The sequence below is a fragment of the Perna viridis genome, chromosome 5, assembly GCF_037379345.1.
Source record: "Perna viridis isolate PV_CMFRI_1.1 ecotype Kerala chromosome 5, ASM3737934v1, whole genome shotgun sequence".
NCBI lineage: Eukaryota > Metazoa > Mollusca > Bivalvia > Mytilida > Mytilidae > Perna > Perna viridis.
In genome coordinates this window covers 31138728-31159114 of record NC_142449.1, presented here as the reverse complement: position 1 = coordinate 31159114, position 20387 = coordinate 31138728, and the positions used below count along the sequence as shown (strand labels likewise).

The following is a 20387-nucleotide window of genomic DNA, read 5'->3' as shown; positions in this document are numbered from 1 at the left end:
CAATACTTAAGTCAGATCTTTTGAAAGGCGTACCCATTAGTAACCGCAAATTTAAACTGCGGTCCAAAAATTGGTGTAAGCTGAGCAACATAAAATGTAAGCCCTTTCATGTCCATAGTAACTCCTTGACGCTATGTGCTATCCCGCCATGCATGCAGCAAGAGTTCTCAATGTCCATGACCTTCACAGCTGTCGAGACGACCTATTCCACGTCGGGGGCATATGTTCTTGATCATTTTAGACTAGTACAATCCATAAAGAACACACGTCTCTCCTTTTTATATCGTTTTGCTTCGTATCAAATTTGTTTAATAGAGTTTTGCAATTCTTATCGAAATTAAATGTTTCTCGTTTCTTTTTGTTTGTTTAGCATCTACTTTGTACTGAATTAATGAGTGAAAAGAGTAATCTATAATTGTATGCATTTCTTTACCATTGTATATTTCGGGTTAATTATAATATGAACATATCGTATCCCTTACAGCACGGTATACATATTTTCTTCGCGGTGAATGTACAAGACTATGGATATAATTAGTCTAGTCGTTTCTTGCAAGTATTGAAATTTACAAATCTGCCTTAGGAACCACCTGTATTGAACATTAACATATCTTTAAATATCCGTAGGTAGTGCATTCTAATCAACCTGTAAAGAAGACCACTTGTCTAATGTGACAGTGATTTTGTAATCCACTGGAATTTGAGAGAGGATGGATCGAACGATGGGGCTACTGCGGTTAAGGGAACGGGAATAGGTGGTTGAAGGGATGAGAAACGGTGGTTTGAGGGTGGGAAAGGGGGAGCGAAAAATACCGAAAGCGGGGATTATGGATGGGAACAATATTATAACCCGGGGTAAAATGAAAGGGTCGGGAATTAAAGCGGTGGTCAGGAGGGTGGGAGGCGGTGGACTAGGAGAGAGTAGCAGGGGGTGAAGTAACCCCTGTCCACCACTCATTTAAGGACACTAAAACATGATTGGATGTAGACTATTTGAAAAATTCTGACTACATTTTTTTAGTGCATATGTTTCTATCAAGTATTTATTTTTTTGCTTTTTAATAAGCAAATACCTAATTACTGTTTGCATTGAATAAAGTATCATATGGTGTTAAGTGTTATGGATACTATAAATTTTAAGATAAGACGATATACAGTTAACATTCCTTATACGGACTGTATAGTTAGGGAACGAACTTTTCATGGGAGGCTTAAAATGAAATTTCAAGTGAATTATTATAGGTAGAACCCAAGTTTAGGAAAAGCAAAGGTAAAATAAATGTGTAGGATGAGTTGCAGAAATATATCAAATTAACTATAGTAAAAATATTGAACATAACCCATGGCCAACTTGCTTTTTAAATGGTGAAATAGCATATACGCGCTTTTAAACAGAGATATAACTTACCAATCTGTGCTGTTTCTTTATTACAACACAGGGCAGGATCCAGACTCCTTGAAAAGGAGTAGTGCCGAAGTTCTTCAGAAAAAGGGGGTGCTGGTACATTTGCCATTTTTTTTGGGGTCAATTTAATACACGAAAATAACAAAGTTTCCAATAAAAAGGGGAGTGCCAACCCCCTGCACTACCTCTGGGTGCGCCACTGACAACCAGCATGTGCTATTATTCAACATTTACATAACTCTGTTGCCAAGCTTCAGATACATACATAAACGCTATCAGATATTTCACGATGATGTGGAAGTACAATTTTGTTGTAATTTCACTGTTTTTGGTGTCTTCTGATGCCCTTTACCGAGAATCGAAGATCGTTTTCGAGAATAATGGATATAGTAATGTTCTCTTGGCAATACACGAAAGTGTCACCGATGAATCGATTATTGACAAAATAAAGGTAGGTACATGTAGAGCTTGGGTAGATTTTATAGGTAGTGTCTTACTTCTTTCCGTAGGTTGTCGAAATCACTTTTGATCAGTGGCGAAAAAATGTGCAAAAATAGTCTCGAATCACCTTTTTATAAATTCTTGATCGGATTTCTCTCCCTTTTCTAATTTCTTGATCCAAGCAGGACTTTAGAAATTTAGTGCAATCTGGTACGATTGGAGTTATAACTCCAAAAAAGATATTCTTAATTGTACATGTACCTGTATTTCCATGAATAATCTAGAACATTGTTTGAACTGGTAGGGTAATGCAGTTCATGTGCGCTTGTTTATATTCTCCGAACCAGTCAAGTGTGCAAAACAAAAAGACAACAGCAATCAAAATCCGGTAAAATCCAGTAAAAGACGCGATTGAATAAATATCGACTAAATAATAAAACGACGCGCTCTATAGAATTATTCGGTGTTTTCCTCCACCATGTTTTTGTTATTTCCTCTTTCAAGAAGAAAGTCGCCATATTTCTTATAGGATACTTTCACAAAAGCCTCTTCTGTTCTTCACAAAGCTACAAAGAAAAGGGCATATTTCAAAGAAATTGTCATCTTGATACCAAACAGTTGGAAAGATGTTCCAGGAGTTTCCCATGCTGCAGCAGGTCAGACATTGCAGTATGCGGACATTGTAGTATCGGGGCCAAGACCGACACACCGGAATTATCCTTTTACCACGGCATATGCTGGCTGTGGACATTATGGTATCCATATGCAAATGACATCTGATGTCTTCTTGAAACCTTCTTTGCCACCCGTCAAAACGTATCCTGGTGAGTACTGTTTTTGTTAACATTAACCAACTGAAAAATTTAAATCACAGTCTTTGTAAGTCATGCAAATTCTGTAATATATGAAACACCTTGAAAAAGGCTACACATTTTATTTTTGTTGTTGAGTTGTTTTTTGGGTCTATATGATGAAATGCATTATCATTCATTCCAATCTGTCTGCTCTTAGAGGGTAATCGGTATTGAAATTCAAATAGTTTCTATTGTATTTTAGTGTCATTTACAGAGTTATCTCCCTCAATTTCGAATTCTGCTAGTACATTCTATATAATTTTTATCTCGTTATAGCACGGGTTATATGAAAAGCCATATGTAAATTTCTTTTTACTATAACATTTTAAATAAAATATCAAAAATAAAAATATGTAGGCTTTGCAACCATGAATCGCATTTTGCATGATTCTTACCTGGAGTGCTATTTAAAAACACATGTCTAATGCTTTTGAATGTTTGATTAATCACAAACCAACTCTTGTAAATTTAAACCGAACACCCTAAGCTTTTGGAACTTAACAGAAAAAGGTTTATTTTCAAGATTTTTTCTAAACTTTCTTCATATTACTCATAACATTCACGGTTTTCAATTCAACGAAAAATTAATCTGAAACCACACAATGTTCGGTCTTATTGCGAAAAATTAACTATAACCCCAGGGGTGAATCCAGACACATTAAACAGGAGGAGTGCCAGTCGGGGTTCTCAGAAAAAGGGAGTGCTAGTACATTATTTGCCATTTTGATTTTTTGTCAATTTTGAACATGAAAATGACAAAATTTCCAATAAAAAGTTGGTTATAAACCCCTTGCACACTTCCTGGATTCGCCAGTGAACCCCTTTCATACATGGCATCAAAAGCAAATTAAAAAAAAAACGGTCACTTAGGTTTATTTATTTATTTATTTTTTTGGCTGTAAAAATATCAAAGTTTTAAGTTTCTGAATACATATAACTTCGAATCTTATAGAAATAAAACGGAAATGGTGAAACGTAACAAATGCACTAACGTATAACCTAAATACAAAATAGTAAATACTTTCAGAGATCACCAAAAGGTCTTTAATAAGTGTAAAACACTTTTCAATGAGGCCCCGACAACAAAGTAATGAAATACACGTTAACTAGACGATGACAATTCTTGATTCAAAATCAAACTATTATTCTGATATGACATCTTCATAGCTCTTTAGACAACAGCAATGGTAAATCAAAGACTGTATGAAGTCTTCAAACTCGCTAATCGTCAAGTATTCTATGCCCCTGATGTTGGTTTGCTAATAGCGCGAACTCGAGCGAAGTTGCGATATGCCCTCAAATCGGATGACTTCCGCTAGAATCTTGATGACACGAATGTTTCTTGAATCAAAATAATTAGTAACCATGAAGTGCGGGTAATGTTTTCGTTCCACATAGACACATTATATAATGATCATCATCTCTTTACTGTGGACAGGCCCACGAAATCTTCAGTGGGCCGGGTTAAACTAGTTTTATGAGGCCTTAACCACCCCCTTTAATTTAAGGTCAAAATGAACTGAATCAATGAACAAACACCAAAATTTTGTTTAATAATACGTCCTATTTTCTTCACGGAACACCTCAACTTAAACCATTAGACAAATGAGAACGCTCGCAGTTATTGAAAGGTAACTTAGAAAATAATCAAAGAATAACGGTACCATCAAAACAACCTTCGTTAGAAGTAATCGGTCACAACAATTCTAGTGCAATTAGGGTCGAATATCTCTTATTAGTGAACATCTAACTTTAATATCTTACATTAGGACAAAAAACTTTGTTTGATTTTCATTCCAGAGAAATTCATCGTTCATGAGTGGGGAACGTTTCGATGGGGAGTGTTCAACGAGTACCCTGATGAGGGAGAGAATCAGTTTTACTTCTCAACAGTATTCGGTAGACCAGACCCAGTACGGTGTTCTGTTGGTCTGTTAGGGAGAATAATGGCACGATACCCTAACCATACAACGGCAGTTTGCAATCCTTCAAATCCGAAATTCCAAGATCCCGCAACTGGTCTGTTGGATCCATACTGTAAATATTATATGTATCCATATCATAATCGTGGTTTTGAATCCATGATGGACCATCAGTGGGCAAAAGAAGTAAGATACTATTTATTTCACTTTCCTACTTTTCTGTTGTTTCATCTTTTGATTTCAAGATTTAATATTTATTTGTATTTTCAAAGTGGTTTTCGTGTAAATTGAACACGCGTAAGAAGTCGAAACTTATGATACTGATTCAACTATTGGATTGGCTAACTTATCGGTCCTAAATCCAGAATAAAAGGAAACATGTTTATAAATTAATTTACGTATTTTTTTAAACCAGTGTAAACGAAACACATGGCAGAACCAAACACTATGAATTTCGGAGTTATCGGACTTTGTTTTCTGTCTTAAAATTGTTATGAATACCTACAACTTATTATTTCAGGACCCTCGACCCTTTTGAATATGGTGGGATCTGACGAATATAATTAAAATATTTTCAGATTACCATTTAAAATAATAAATATGGTTAACGTGAAACCTGTCTAAACCGTATCCCTTCTGGATAAAGAGATTTGTTCGGTAAAGAGATCGAGATATTATGTTCTAATGTTATAAATAGTATTAAAACTGCTTTGTAGGGACTTCAGACGATGTCTGGTTTACACAGGATATCAGTTTGTTAGATCAATTTCACAGCATACTTAGTCTTTAAAAATTCGGAATTATTTCATGTTCAAATTTGTACTGTGCCATTGCCTTTCAATAGATAACAGCATTTTGTGACGACCGTCATGACTACAAACTCAATAAATATGGACACAACTTCGAGCCGCCGAATCTACACAACAGACTTTGTGGTCACAGAAGTACATACTCCGTCATTGCAGAAACAGACGACTTCCGGAACGGGAAAAATCAGCCACGTAACATATCTGATCTGACGCCAACTTTTAGAATAGTGAAAGCCGTCAGGACAAAAAGGGCAACTGTATACGTTGTGAGTGGTTCTACTAAGCAAATATAGCAAACAAATGATCTCGGGAAATTCGAAATTCAATGAACAGTAAATATCTATGTTTAAGTTGAAAATTTCCTTTCGGAGTGCTAAAAATTATCGGTCACTTATGAATTTCCTTTTTTTATTCTTTGTAAAATCATACTTTAAAAAAAATTGTCAATGGAATAATTCTCAACTGATTTTAATGATTTTAACGATTAAAATGAAAACTATTTAAATTTAGTTTTTGTAGTTTGATGTGTTTCTACAGTGTCATTTTCAGAAGTGCCAGTGTTATCTACCTAAAAAATTTAAGTATGTTTCTGCCTAAAAACCAGACAGGGTGTGATTCATCATATCTTAAGATAATCAATGAAACTGTTTATATACATTTCGTAGGTTCAAAACAACACTTCCTATATTAATTTCCTTGAATATGCTATATATCATTAAATATTTTTGACTGGTTCAAGTCTAAAAATTCCGGCGGGAAATTTTCCCGTAATTTTCTGTAATGGAATGTAACCATTCGTTCATTCATTCATTCATATTTTTATTTCCTCGTTACATGAGATATTACAATTATATACAAAATATCCAGTGGGCAACTATCATTTGCACTTTTATTTTCGAATACAGTTCTTATGAGGGCTACCGAAGGATGTTCAATAAAAAAAAAATTGGTATTAATGCATGAAACACTAATTATATTGAGCTTAAGTCATAATCATAAATTTCAGGTATTTTTCTTACTATTTCTTAAAAGTCACGAAAATTAATTAAGAAATAACTTTCAAATATATTTTTTTAAATGTGATTTTGCATAGAAACAAACTGACCGAATACTATAAGTTTATATCAGCCTTTCTTTTAAGGATGCCTTTACTATAGTAGATGTTCGTTTTGCATCATTTTTGCCGAAACCGGATGAAATTCCAATGGTTTCAAAATAAGGCATTTGTTAAACTATTCAATTTTGTTCCATTTTGATCCTACTTTCATGAATTTCCGAATTTTCTTTTAACGGAAAAAAATTTCTGTTGCATAAAGGAAGACGATAGCTTGGAATCGAACCAGCTCACAGACCACGTGTTAGCTGTATTTAATCCAGACGCGGATGTTGATATCATGCACCTAAACCACCGGACTGGTCAGCATCTTGCATATAGGGCAGCTCACGTTCACTCAAGGAAAGGAAAGATCAGAGCAAAGAGACAAACTGTGAAAAGCAATACAAACGATACTTTGTTTCGGGTACGATTAATGGTAATATATATAATAGCCCATTATGTATCTTAGTGTAATTAAGAGGAAAAAAACTTTAATGTCATACGATGTGGACGAAGTTTGAAAAAAAAACAAATTCAAACCAACAGCAAAACAGAATTAAACCGAAATTAATTAACAGAAAACCATATTTTAAACGGAAGCTTTAATTTAAACTAACACAGAAAAGCCGCCCCTTCCGCGAAAGCTCTGGGATGAATGGTGCAAATCATGCGAACAAAGCGTTTTCTTGAATTTCTTAAAATTGTCTACTTCATGGTTTTGTGAACTTTTGTTAATTTTTATTTCTTTTTTTGTCCTTACATTACTGCTTGATAGTTTGAAGTTTCCTCAATGAATGACCATGAATTCTACGGCTCGCCGTCGACCGTGCAAAGTCATTTTTTGCTGTGGTCCCTTTGGTGGTGAGTTGATGAGCATGCTCAATATACACTTCCGCGAGGTAGGGCTTGGGTAGAAAAAAAGAATTTTCCTCGCGGAAGAGTATATTGAGCATGCTCTGTGTATGCTCGCCGAATGTCCCACAGTTAGCACAAAAGGGTATGTTCAGGAATTTAAGAGACACTATATTGTGGTACAAAATGAATGCAAACTATGAATATTTTTCATAAATAATTTTTCTGAAAATCTTGCTATCTGATAAAAAAATATTTATTTAAACAGAAAGCTACTAGAACCAATTCCAACGATCACTTTATTGTCATCAAAGGCAAGAATGTAATGAATAGTACAGTGACTTATCCGAAGCACCCATCTCTGCATCTGCTGGGAAATAAAGGTACAAAATAATGTATGTAATCGGCCTTTTTACGTTTTGGACATAATCTCATGTTTGCATCTCGCGGCTTAAGTGAGGAGCAAACTAGCGCCCGTATCAATATGTACTATAAAGAGAGAGAGCTGGTTGTGTTATGACCGTTTTCCGATTTACTGTATGTATCACTCTGATCTGCTCTGCTATACAGGATGTGAAAATTTTCACAAGGCACTTCCACCACTCGCCAAAAAAAATGTACTGTTTCCTTTGGATAAGGGGCGTGGTTTTGCAACGCTGTGTACGTGTTAGAGATACACAATCACTAAAATTGGGACATTGTCAGTCACAGTTCTGTACAATATCTAGCTAATATAGGGCATGTACAAACATGTCTATATCAAACACAGGAGCCCCGACTGTGATAATTACTGTCTTTGAGCGCTAAAAACAACTATTTCTTTAACGCATGTGACAAGACTTATCATTAGTGTTGCTAGACTTCAAATAAGCTCATAACTTTACAGTTTCTGCATTTTCTTATGCTCTGTAAATATTAGCCATCGATCGCTACATTTTGAACTTCAGGATCTTCCAATCAAGAAGGTATAAGAGCTCCCACCATCTTTGAGGCCTCGCATTTAATTAATGATGGACAAGGACCCATTTATGTGAGTACGAATTGATATCTTAATTGATATCAAAACTTATAGCATCCCAAGAATCCAAGTTTTGTAGGTTTTTGTGCAAGATGTGTGTCGTTTATGCCCTGCTAAAGAAAGTTTAGTTAGATGATATGAAAAAAAAATCTGTTAAAAGAGTAAAGCTTAAATATTTTTAATAATTCATATGGAGAACGAGAAACAAATTGCCCTTTATTTTACTCTTACAGATTATATTTGTATTACAAAATTACCTAACTAATATGCAAACTGTAGGCAATAGTCAAAAGAAAAATGTTAATACAACAAATGGCAATACAAAGGCAAAATCCGGAAAGTTGGAAAACCACCTCAGTGGCCCATGACTTGATACAGGTCTACTCTATCTCAAAGCATTCTATTCTGGTTTCAAAGAATTAATCGTGTAATTATTATTTTGTGTAAATGGGTTGGGTATCACTGCTTAATTTGAGATATACGTATTAGTTCCACACACGCACCAATTGCTTATTTAAAGGAAATAGACCCTTTTGTGGTAACGATGGGTTAGGTCGATGAGCATGCGCAGAGTATGCTCAATATACACTTCCGCGAGGAAAATTCTTTTGTTCTACTCAAGCCCTACCTCGCGGAAGTGTGTATTAAGCATGCTCATCAACTTAAGACAAAAGTGTCTGTTATTATGGATATTTATGTTTATAATGATCGATGTATGACGACTGCATTTTAATGTTTTTTTATCTTTCACTTAGCTGTACCACAAGACAACATCTCTGAAAAAAGGAGAAACCTTTCAAGACACATTTGTGATTGACGAGCTTATTGATGGGGACGTAGTTTCTCATGTTTGCTACCAAAGCAAACACGCTCCAAAAATGCTGCTTACAGCGCCCTCTGGGAGGACAGTTCAACACATTTCAGGTGATCGTGATCAAATCATTCGCTGTACACGAACAACGCTCGTATCTTACGAGGTATGAATAGTTATATTATATTCTGTGAAAACCATAAAGTGTATGATATAAGAAGTGTGAGAATTTTGTTTAAAGCTAACTTAAATCTAAATTTCGAAAAAAGTATTAATTCCACTTGCACCATGAGAACCAATTAGTTGGCCCGGTCATAGTTTTCCTTTCCCCTTTCGTCTGACCCGGCAACTCGTTGGGCGTTTTCAGAAAAGAAGAGAATGATTACACTACCGGTGCACATGCTTCATGCTCCCAGTTTTTACTGGAGTCTGGGTTGCTCATTTACTTTTGTTTTTTTGTTGTTTTTTTTTTGCGTGATATTTAGGTTATTTCTTGTTATTTGTGGCAATCCACATGATTGTATTAACAATGTAAAAAAATGAATCTCAATCTGACCCCATCAGTGTTCTCTTAAAAAACGCAATTTTTCTATAAAGTGGAGGGGATGGGTTTTCTAACCCCTCAACCCCCCGATCCGCCACTGCATGAGAAATACGGCATGTCTATAATTTACCAGATCAACTATCCTTAGATATAGTTTTAACAAGACCTTTGGTTTATTATATTGCTGTTGCTGGTTTTTATTGTAGACGGGAAAGTGGACTATCACAGTGACAGAAGACCAAGATTTACTAGATGAAATCTCAGTTAAGATATTTTCATATTCATCTAACTCTGGTTCTGGAATAAAAATGTTCGCCAAAGCCATACAACGTATGTATCAAGGTGAAAATCGTCTGCTGGTATTTGCTGAGGTCAGCCATGGTCATCATCCAGTTGTTGGTTTAAGGATTGTAGCGAGAACTCATGATGATGATGGTCATGAAGTTGTGACTGAGCTTCTTGACAATGGATCAGGTCGGTATCTTCTGCTACACTGTATTGTTTTCGTTTTGATATGTAAATGTTGAACTATGTCAATGTTAAGCTCAAGTTATCGTTCTTTGATGCCGTTTTAGCATTGTTAGTACCGTGCAAATTCATTTACAAAATGCAGATGACCATTAAATCTATACAAAAACTTTATATTCAGGCGCAGACTTACACAAGGATGATGGAATATACTCAAGATATCTTCCATATCACCGAAGCAATCGAAGTATTCCCATACTAATAGAGGCTAGGGACTCTCTTACGAAAGCGTATGTTGTAAATACGTCTATCTCCTTTGAGGATGGTGACACTGAAGATAAGCTCAGTAAGTATAATGAGAATAATAGAATGATAGTGATCAATCAATGTTCTATGGATAACAAAATAAAGTTTATATATACATCGATTAAGGAAATGGTTGAGATCATAAGTACACTCATTCAGAAGTTGAAATAAGAAAAGGTATTCAGTGGCAGATCCTGACACTTTGAAAAAGAGGGGTGCCAGCCGAAGTTCATCGTAAAAAGGGGGTACTAGGACATGATTTACCATTTTTGTCAATTTTACGCATAAAAATGAGAATTTTTTTTCAATAATAAGGAGAGGTCCCAACCCCATACACCCCCTGGATTCGCCACTGGTATTCATCCTATTCAGGCAAGGCTGTACAAACCGGCATGGGCATTGAGATAAGTAAGTTGAAGTCAAGAAAAATAATGCTGCCTAGAGACATACCAGTTCAAGAATTTTTGATACAGTGTACAGTTAGTTAAAAGGATGATTAAGTGCGTTTTTATTATAAGCAATTAAGGAAAACCCTTTGATCAGTACATGTACATATATAAAGGTAGATGGTGAGTACATCAGTAAAGGTAAATGGTGATATCAGTCAGTGCATCGGAAAAAGGATAATGATCATATCAGTGAGTGCATCGGAAAGGGAAACTGATAATATCAGTGAGTACATTGGGAAAGGATATGATTATATCAGTGACTACATCGATAAAGGTAAATTATGATTTCTCTGAGTACTTAGATGTAAATGATGATATCAGTGAGTACATAGGTAAGGAGAGATTATGATTTCAGAAAGTAGGACGATCATAGAGATGTTGATATCAGTCAGTACATCAGTAAACTGTAAGGAAGATTATGACAACAGTGAGTACATATCCATGAAGATGCTCATATCAGCGAGTATATCAACAGAGGAAACTAGTGGGTCTCTAGATTCACAAGCTAGCTTAGAAGGATGATGGTATCATTGGTAAAATAACCCGAGGTAGTTTACTAGATCTGTTCGTACATCAGTTTAGAAAGCTTCAAGTCACTGGGAAATGTCTAAGAAGATGGTGAGATAATATGTTGGTCTGTTAAGGAAGCTGGTGAGAGTAGGAAGTTTATAGGTTAAGAAGATAATGTGACCAGTATTTCAAGAACATGGAATTTTGGAGGAAGGACGAAATTAATACGAGGCAAGCATAACATGCAGGAGGACGAAGTTGAATATTTTGATAAATTTAAAAATGAGGTTGAATAATTATGCCTTTTACAGTTTTACATTAACTAGCCTTAGGAAATGTTTTTCTCCACAATTCCACTTTAAGATGTGAGCTATGACCTTTATTTTCTTACTGTATTCTATTGTTGAAGGACGAAGATCGACTACGGAGGTAATTTGTTTTTCTGGAAGGAAAATGGAATGTACTTCTGTACACTTATCTTTGCTATCCAAGAATTAACATAATGTACCACATGTAAATTGAATAATCTACACGCACTGTATTGGTTTTCCACTATCCTGTTTTAGCCTATTTTTTGTTGCTATATCCTGTTATATTAAACAGTGTTGTCCAGTGGCGAATCCAGAAATTAATAAAAATGCCCAATCTAGTAGGTAACAAAAGAAGGGCAAAATTTCTGACGTAATTTTGCAGGAAATTAAATCATTTCTTTTTCAACATGGAAGGATTAGCCCCTGTGTTCTGATTTTCTTCAAAACTGTGTATCACACACACACTACCGGTAACTCATTTTGTTGGCAGAGTTTATTATACCCCACGCAACGACGTTGCGGAGAGTAGCGGTCTTCGTAAGGATCATGCAAAATCTGAAAAATGTGATAAACCGCGCCCTATAAAAAAAAGGCTACATATTTTTATTTTTGTAATTAAGTTGATTCATGGGCCTATATTATGAAATGTATAATTATTTATTCCAATGTGCCTGCTCTCAGGAGATAATCAACATTGAAAATCTAATAGATTCTATTGTATTTGAGTGTCATTTACAGAGTTATCTCCCCTAATTTTGAAATCTACAGTGCATTCTATATGATTTTTATCACCTAAGAACACGGGTTTTATGAAAAACTGAATGTGAATTTATATTATCTATGGCAATTCAAACAAAATATCAAAAATAAAAATATGTACGTTTTTTACCCATGAATCACATTTGCATGATTCTTAGCTGGAGTACTACTTTAAAACCCGTTCGCCGGTCTATCCGCCCGTCATTAAGCCCAACATAAATTTTCCGCACTTTTTTCTTAACGCCTGCATATATTGGGCTGGCTGTGAGTCTACATCATAAGTTTCAGATGATGTTTACGTTTCGTTTATCTCCGCTGATTTGTATGGTCATAATGGCCCTTGGACTTTGAAAATTTCATAGAAATAACATTTTCAGCACTTTTTCCACAACGCTTGCATACACTGAGCTTAATCTCACATGGAAAAAATATTCATCCTTTAAATATGTCTGGGAGTTAGAGCCCTTTTAACTTCAACATTTTTTTTAAAACTTTTTTTATTTGTGGGTCAAATATGTAGGCGTGTGGGGTTTGTGAGCACGCTCTCTAATGAATTTCAATATCGTCTTGAATTCCCTCCTAGCGACCAAGCGGACAACTATTAACATTGACCTGCAACATGGTTTGAACAGAGTTACGGAAATTGCAAGCCCTTTCATGTCCATAGAAACACCGCCTGCTAACATTTCTGAAACTATCCCGCCAGCAAGAGTCCACGATCTCAGATCACATGGTATGGATGAAAAAACGATCATAACTTTGACCTTCACAGCAGTCGGAGATGACCTCGACCACGGAACAGGTGGGTACACCTCTTTGTAGTTTATTTGGTGAAATAAGAAGAATAAAGGATTATTTAGTTATATTCACGATTTTTTTGTTCTTTTTCATATATTTCTTATTTAAAATAAACAATTCTATCAAAATCTAATATTTACGTATGATCTTACTTTGTATTTCACTGGTGGATTTAAAGGATATGCCTATTATGTGGGTTTTGACATATTTCATTCTGTATTGTATTTATTTTTTATTATTTAACAATCATAAAAGGGACATGCATATTTTCATTAGCATCTAAAATGTTATCTCGTCACCGTGGTGAGTTAGTCATCTATGTTTTTTGCTTTGTTAATTTATTCTATGTAGATTATTACTAAAGGCATTTTATTTCACAGCCGAACACTATCAGCTTGTGTATGCTGTGACGGGCAAAGAAATACTTGATCGTCGTTCTTCTCTCTCAAGTTTACCCACAGTTCCACAGTCTGCTATACTTGAAGGTGATCTTAGTCAACCCTTGTCTTCCGGTTATGTAGAAGTCTTCAAAATTGACAGTGCAAAATTGATACCTAGTAAAAGTTCTTTTGCATTCGTTGTAATTGCAGTGGACAAAGATGGAAACCATGGTGACATGTCTAATCTTGTAACTGCTGGCCAAACCGTGAATTAAACTTATTAAAATGTGACATTTTAATAGGAGTTCAAACGTGCCAGCCAATGATATCGAGGTGCAGTCTTTGCTTTAGATGGTTTAATGTAAGAATAGATAGTTTAGAATATACACTTGCAAATAAATGTGATCCTTAAACTTATCAACACTGAGCTTAGTCTGGGGCGGATCCAGGATTTTATAAAGGGGAAGCGTAATTACGAGAATCAGTATAAAAGGAAACCAGATTATGACATGTTTAATGAATGAATATGATAAATTGCCATTTTCAATACAATATTAAGCAGATTATGGTAGGTTTTTTTGGGTTTTTTTCTTCGAAGGGGGCGGGGTGCATGGTATGACGTAAAAGGTTGTCATATTGCCCGGGACAAGTGAAACTATCATTCGGACAAATAAAAGTTAAATTATACTTGACCCAGATACAACCAAATTTTATTCTTTTTTAACATCAATTTACTAAAAGACAACTTAGATTTCAGTTTGGTCATAGTAGAATATTCATCAACTCGCCCGATAGGACAAGGTTCATAAAATATTGACGTCATGCCCTGGGGCGTACACCCATGACGGCCACATCTGGACTCGCCCCTGTTAGTGTTTCCCGGTGATTTTCAGTACTTCGCGGGTTCTTTTCCTTGTAGTAATTTTGTTTATCACACGAAATGTTGAGAATACACCCTAAGAAGACATCATGCAATAAGTTCATTTGTACATTTATGAAGGTACACTGGATTTGCACATTTTTTGTTTCTAGAAAAGCATAGGACGTTTACCCTACCGGTGCACATAGTCCATGCTTCCAGTTTTTAGTGGAGTCCGAGTTGCTCATGTGCTTTTGTTACTTTGTATGTATGATTTTAGTTACTTTATGTTCTTTGTTGTGTATGTATGATTTTAGTTACTTTATGTTCTTTGTTGTGTATGTCTGTTTTCCATGTCTAGTCTTTGTCCATGGATTACATTCTTTTGATTACCGCTATAACCTTCGTTCCCTTGATTAATCTTGCGTCCGCACAGCTGAATTGTCAAGATGACTGAGCTCAACAAATTGTCTACGTTGGATGAATTTTCAGAATTAAAAAAAAAAAACATACCAATTATTTCTCTTCATATTTAGATTTTAAATTTTTTAGTCTTTTGTTTCTTTTAAAGTTTGCAAAACACTTCTTATTGAGTCCACGCATCTTACATTCTGTTTTCATTTTGCTATTTTAACATTTATATACGGTAAAGAAGGAATAACTCAAATGCAAGCACTGACACTCGCGCCTGTATCATGACGGTAATTATCTGACGTTAACGTTGGACCCTGCTAGTTGCCGATATGCGGCGTTCACTTAATGAATCTTGACCTTTTAATCATGTTCAGCAATTTTTTTTTTATAGATTTTCTGACTCCTCCGGTTTTATCCATTTCATAGCATGGAATTTTTTTGTCCAGTGACCCCACTTTTTCATGATTTTATCCAACACACCTTAAAATGTTATTAAGAAGTTTTTTTACGAAATCGTTATTGTTTCTTGTTGTATATAATCGATTAAGCCTACTAAGACAAAAGCCTGTGTAAATTCAAGAGAAATCCTTTTCCCTCCAAAATTTCATATGGTTGTATATCTCAAAAACAAGCACACTGATCGATTCATCATTTTTTTTTCTTCTTGTATTGTTCTAGCATGAAAAATCTTTAAAGATTTCACAGCCCTTTGAAATCCTTGTTATTTTAAACAAAGCAGCGAACATCCTTGAAATAACGCTGCATTCGCATTGGATCTTGATTGGTAAAGAGACGTGACGCAGGCATGTGAATGCGAATTGGAGGAGAATTGTTTGACCGTGTGAACGCACCATATAACTGCAGCGTTGGTTTATGTCTTTTGTTATAAAGCTATTGTACTTCGTTATCTTTTATCTGTCGATTATCGTTTTACCAAATGTGTATCAGGAAATATTTTAATTTGATGAGAATCCTGTCATTTGATTGGTTTGTTGACAAAAATCAACATTGTTTCAATTGTATAAACTAAATTGCTATTGAGACATTGCCCACCTTTTACGGAACTACTTTTTGTTTGTCAACATCCGAAACGTTTTCAGTCACATTGTAACGTTGAAACGATTTTTGTGACAATAAATTATTAACTAACTTTATGTCCGCCGGGTTTATGTCAAATTCCTGCTTTAATAACTGTGTCTTCAATTTTGGAAAATAACAGAACATTTCCCAGTGATGAAATGACAGCGTCTTGCCGCAGATTTTTAAGGCTAGAAACCACTAATTCCACTTCCCATAGGCTTCTATGCTAATTTCACAATATTCAATGGCTTCTCTGGACTTTACCTTAACTTTAACCTGCAGAGGACTATATATCAGCATGATTCTACATATGTCGGCTCACACTCCTCAGAATGGCATGTGGGATTAGCAGACTTGCAGTGCAGTACTGGTCACCGGAAGTGAAGGGTCTATAAATAGCATGGGAAATTCCAGTGTTTTCACAAGATAGGGGTATATATAGAAATCATTATGGAGATTAGGCTTCATATCACAAGAAGCAAAATGCACCTATAAATTGTACAGAAATGTTTTTCCTTTCAGAAACTGTTTAATATTTTTAAATAAGATGAGAACTTTTTTCACAGCACTATGAGGAACAGGGGTAATTTCTGCGTAGGACTATTTTTGCTCATTGGTTGAATTGGTGGTCTCTAACCTAAAATGGCGGCCAATTTGTTTACTAGAATTACTACACGGCGGGAAAATTGAAGTTGCTGTTTACTCAGTGTTAATAAACGTGATGGATATATCATTTTTTTATTTTATTAAAATATAATGAATGTATTCAATTTCTGATTAGTTTATACGCTATAACCTAATCAGTCATTGAATACATTCAGTAATTATACTGCAATGTTCTCTGTGCAAAAAAATGGTTGTACATGTACTTCATTTCTTTATTAATTGCGTTGCTATGGGAGAACGCATTACTTCGGAGTTTCAGCGATTAAGGCATTACTATTGCATGAATTCACTATGTCGGTGACATACTGTCCAAGAAGATATTCACATTTCTTTAATGTAACTAACTAACATAACAATAAATTGTTTGGCATGGTCATTTTCTTATACTTTTCTTAAGTGTTATGTGTTTTTACAGGCTTCCTAAGGCAAACCAGTACACATTCACCTCTATTTAAAACAAAAAAAAGACAACAAAATTATTTTTGCATGTATCACATATTAAAAATTAAAATAGAACGTCATAAAAAAAATTTACGCAATTTCAACCTGACATGAATCGATTCGATGTTTATAAAATGAACTCTTGCTTCTTTTGTAATATGAAATATATTAATTGTTTTATTGTCTAAAAGGAAAAAAACTGTTGGGAGTCAAGTTTGAGAAGTCTCTGATGCTTCTATGTCTTGCACTCTCAGTAGTGTTACGCTGAAAATAACATTAAAATACTCGTTTCGTAATCTTGAGCAGTTCTGTTTTCTAAGATGAAAATCACTTCCAGTGATTTGCTCGTTTCACCCTTCCACGTGTTTTTTTTTTGTAGGATTGTAATTGTTAGACAAGTGTAAAAATAAGGTTCATAAACAATTTATCTAAACGAAAGAAATTAATCAATAAGGTATTTTGTAGAATCAGTCTTATTAAAATTTGAATCTATTTTCTGCGATTCACTTCGATATTCAATCATACATCAATCAGATTTCACAACGATCCTTTACAATTTGTGTATTTCAAAAGTTAATTGCTTCTATCGATGATCTTTGTATTAGACAGTGTAATTGGTTATAAAACTTTTTGCTTTTATGTTGTTATATATGGTCCTACATGTAGATATGCATTTCAATGAAAGAAACTAGAACTTTAGAATTGTTTATCAAAAGGCATTAAAAGAACACTAAGATCAATAAAAAACAAAATGTAATCAACAATCTTTATACATGCAGACATTGAAAGTGTAGTAGTAGACAGCTTGCTGTAATTAATTACAAGCCTATGAACATAACAGATGTGTCAAGTATTTATAGATAAACAAAACTCATTTTAATTTCAACAAAAATTTCTTTCAACATTGTATTATATCTATAAAGGAATTTTTCGCTTTATATATAAAAAAGAACAAAAATTATAAATTACGTGATTACAGGAATGATTTATACTAAAAGTAAAACCATTGATACTTAAATTATTTTATTAGACTATTACAGGGACTGTATACTAATAACGAGAATCTCGTTAGTAATACTAAGTCCCTGACTACTATAATCAAAGTACTTACAAACTCAATCAGTTTATTTCGATCGTTTGAATTTATACGCCGCAAATTATCGTCAAATTGCAAAAATTGGCCCTATAAAAGGAAAATAAGGGGACCGAATTCAAACGTATCTCGTAAACAAAATCTTATTGTTATAAATGGTTGATATTGAACTCTTTGATTTATTCTTAAATTCACTATTCTGTTTCGAAGGTCATTACTAAAAACACACAAATTCATGATGCATCGTAGCAGTGCGCCAGTTTGTGTAATATTTAGGTTCGATGTCGGTTTACATAGAACACCTAGATGAATGAACACAAAACTTTTCCGACATATTGGGTAATTGAACAGCAATCTAGTTGGCCTTTCCCAGTTTCTAAATATTCAAATCAAAATTCAATTTATCGAAATTGTGTGTTAAATCGTTCAAACTTCAGCCGCCACAATCGGTAAAAAATCATCTCCTTAGGTACATGTCCCACTCAACTGGCTACATTCCCCAGTTGATAAGCTTTAGAGCTCACCAGTTATCACAGACACCTGTGTGTTATTGAAAGTGTTTAGTTTCTTATGTACCTAGTTCCAGACACATGTGCATTTTTATCATAAACGCCAAAGTCTTAGAATATAATTTCAACAATTATGTCTTGTGCAGATATTAGCCATGTACTTTTAAGGCCCTTGAGCACCCTAAATTACCCACAGCTCTATTATCTTCACACATTGCCAAAATAACCCAAATAGAATGACTATTACCAAAAGCAATATCACTAGACCACAGATTGACAGCATCCAGAGAAATGCATCAAAATTTCTACGTTATCGTCTCTAAGCAAATCTTCATTTTTGCTAGTCATTTCCGGATTTCCAATGTTATGTGGTGGTAACCGTAATAAAACTACAAGATACAGTGAGTGATAAATCGGGATGGTTTGGGGGGTATGCTATCCTTAGCATGGAACCCTTTCTCCAAAGAAATTTCTTGATCGGATCCACTTCCCCATTTTGTAAATATTTGGATCCGCCACGGCCTGCATGAAAATCCGATGACAGCTTCGGCATTCCTCTTTATATTTCATTTCTATGATCGAGTTTTCATTTCTAGCTGAACATTAAATATGTTATTTTATTACCGAATTATAAGGTTTTATCGTGTTTATTAAATATACACATATTTTTCTCTCACAAAAAACTCGTGTGTAAAAACGTAGATGTGACTCTCGTCTGCCAACTCGTAAACATGGAGCGGTCAATTTCCTATTCCTGTCGAATGGTTGTCTCATTGACATATTCCCCATTTCCATTCTTTATTATATCTCATAGACCAATTAGGTAATAAAACAGTTATTAAATGGGTTGGATGCAATAGACCAGAACATTTGTCCTTTGGTACTGAGAATGATCAAGTGTTCTATTGCACTCGGCCCTTTGCCTCGTGCAATAGAACATTTGATCATTCTCAGTACCTCAGGACAAATGTTCTGGTCTATTGCATCCAACCCATTTAATAACTGTATAATATTATGCATCTAAACTAAATAGACTAACTTGAATATATGGACAGTGAACGACTGGTTGCTTAGAAATGAACAGGTACAGTACTGATAAGAGGTGTGGGGTCAACTATTTTTAATTGGATCGTTGTTAATACAAATGTACAGTCCTAATTAATCAGCATATTTAGTTCACACTAAAAGATGTTTATTGCTGTAAATAACATAGAATTAAATTTGATATATTAGAAATGCCTGTAGAATGAACCTAACTATCTGTATTTGAACCTAAATGGGATATGCCAATTCAGGGAGTGTATATTATAAATTTCCTGGCCAATTGGACTATTTTACTGCGGTAGCGTAAGATAATTGTAGATTCCATCACGCTTTATAAATCTAAAGGCTCTTGCGACTGCTACATCAATTCTGTTCTTCCATCTATATTGATAAAAATCATTGGTTTCACTGACTCGGGGATATCGAATAATTCACCGATTAATCCTTGATAAAGCTAACTGATTATAAATTTAAAATGGATTTTTTTTCTAATTTCACGTTACTTTTCATTATTACTCAAATTGGGCATTAATGTAAGAAAGAAATTG

At 34.7% G+C, this 20387-nt stretch overlaps 1 protein-coding gene across 3 annotated transcripts; it reads left to right on the top strand.

Moving 5' to 3' along the window:
• Nucleotides 1-1665: 1665 nt before the first annotated feature.
• Nucleotides 1666-17128, top strand: LOC148617058 (calcium-activated chloride channel regulator 1-like). 3 transcript variants are annotated; one of them, XR_015922383.1, is made up of 13 exons: nucleotides 1666-1856; nucleotides 2376-2670; nucleotides 4501-4808; nucleotides 5467-5697; nucleotides 6748-6963; nucleotides 7648-7762; nucleotides 8327-8409; nucleotides 9153-9374; nucleotides 9959-10226; nucleotides 10402-10566; nucleotides 13139-13357; nucleotides 13734-14094; nucleotides 15685-17128. XR_015922383.1 is itself a non-coding variant. In XM_088584349.1 (12 exons), the coding sequence occupies exons 1-12, from the start codon at nucleotides 1695-1697 to the stop codon at nucleotides 14006-14008; spliced, it is 2547 nt and encodes an 848-aa protein (XP_088440475.1). In that variant the 5' UTR covers nucleotides 1666-1694; the 3' UTR covers nucleotides 14009-17128. The 3 variants fall into 3 exon arrangements, 2 of the variants coding, with proteins under 2 accessions (XP_088440475.1, XP_088440474.1); XM_088584349.1 differs by having other exon boundaries at nucleotides 6748-6951; nucleotides 13734-17128; XM_088584348.1 differs by having other exon boundaries at nucleotides 13734-17128.
• The last annotated feature ends 3259 nt before the right edge of the window (nucleotides 17129-20387 follow it).

What these genes read in the sequence shown, in the direction of transcription:
- LOC148617058 (XM_088584348.1), top strand. Translation starts at nt 1,695, where the DNA reads ATGATGTGGAAGTACAATTTTGTTGTAATTTCACTGTTTTTGGTGTCT. An exon ending in ATGGACAAGGACCCATTTAT is followed by an intron (nt 8,410 to 9,152) that starts GTGAGTACGAAT and finishes TCTTTCACTTAG; the next exon opens with CTGTACCACAAGACAACATC. An exon ending in TGACACTGAAGATAAGCTCA is followed by an intron (nt 10,567 to 13,138) that starts GTAAGTATAATG and finishes ATTCCCTCCTAG; the next exon opens with CGACCAAGCGGACAACTATT.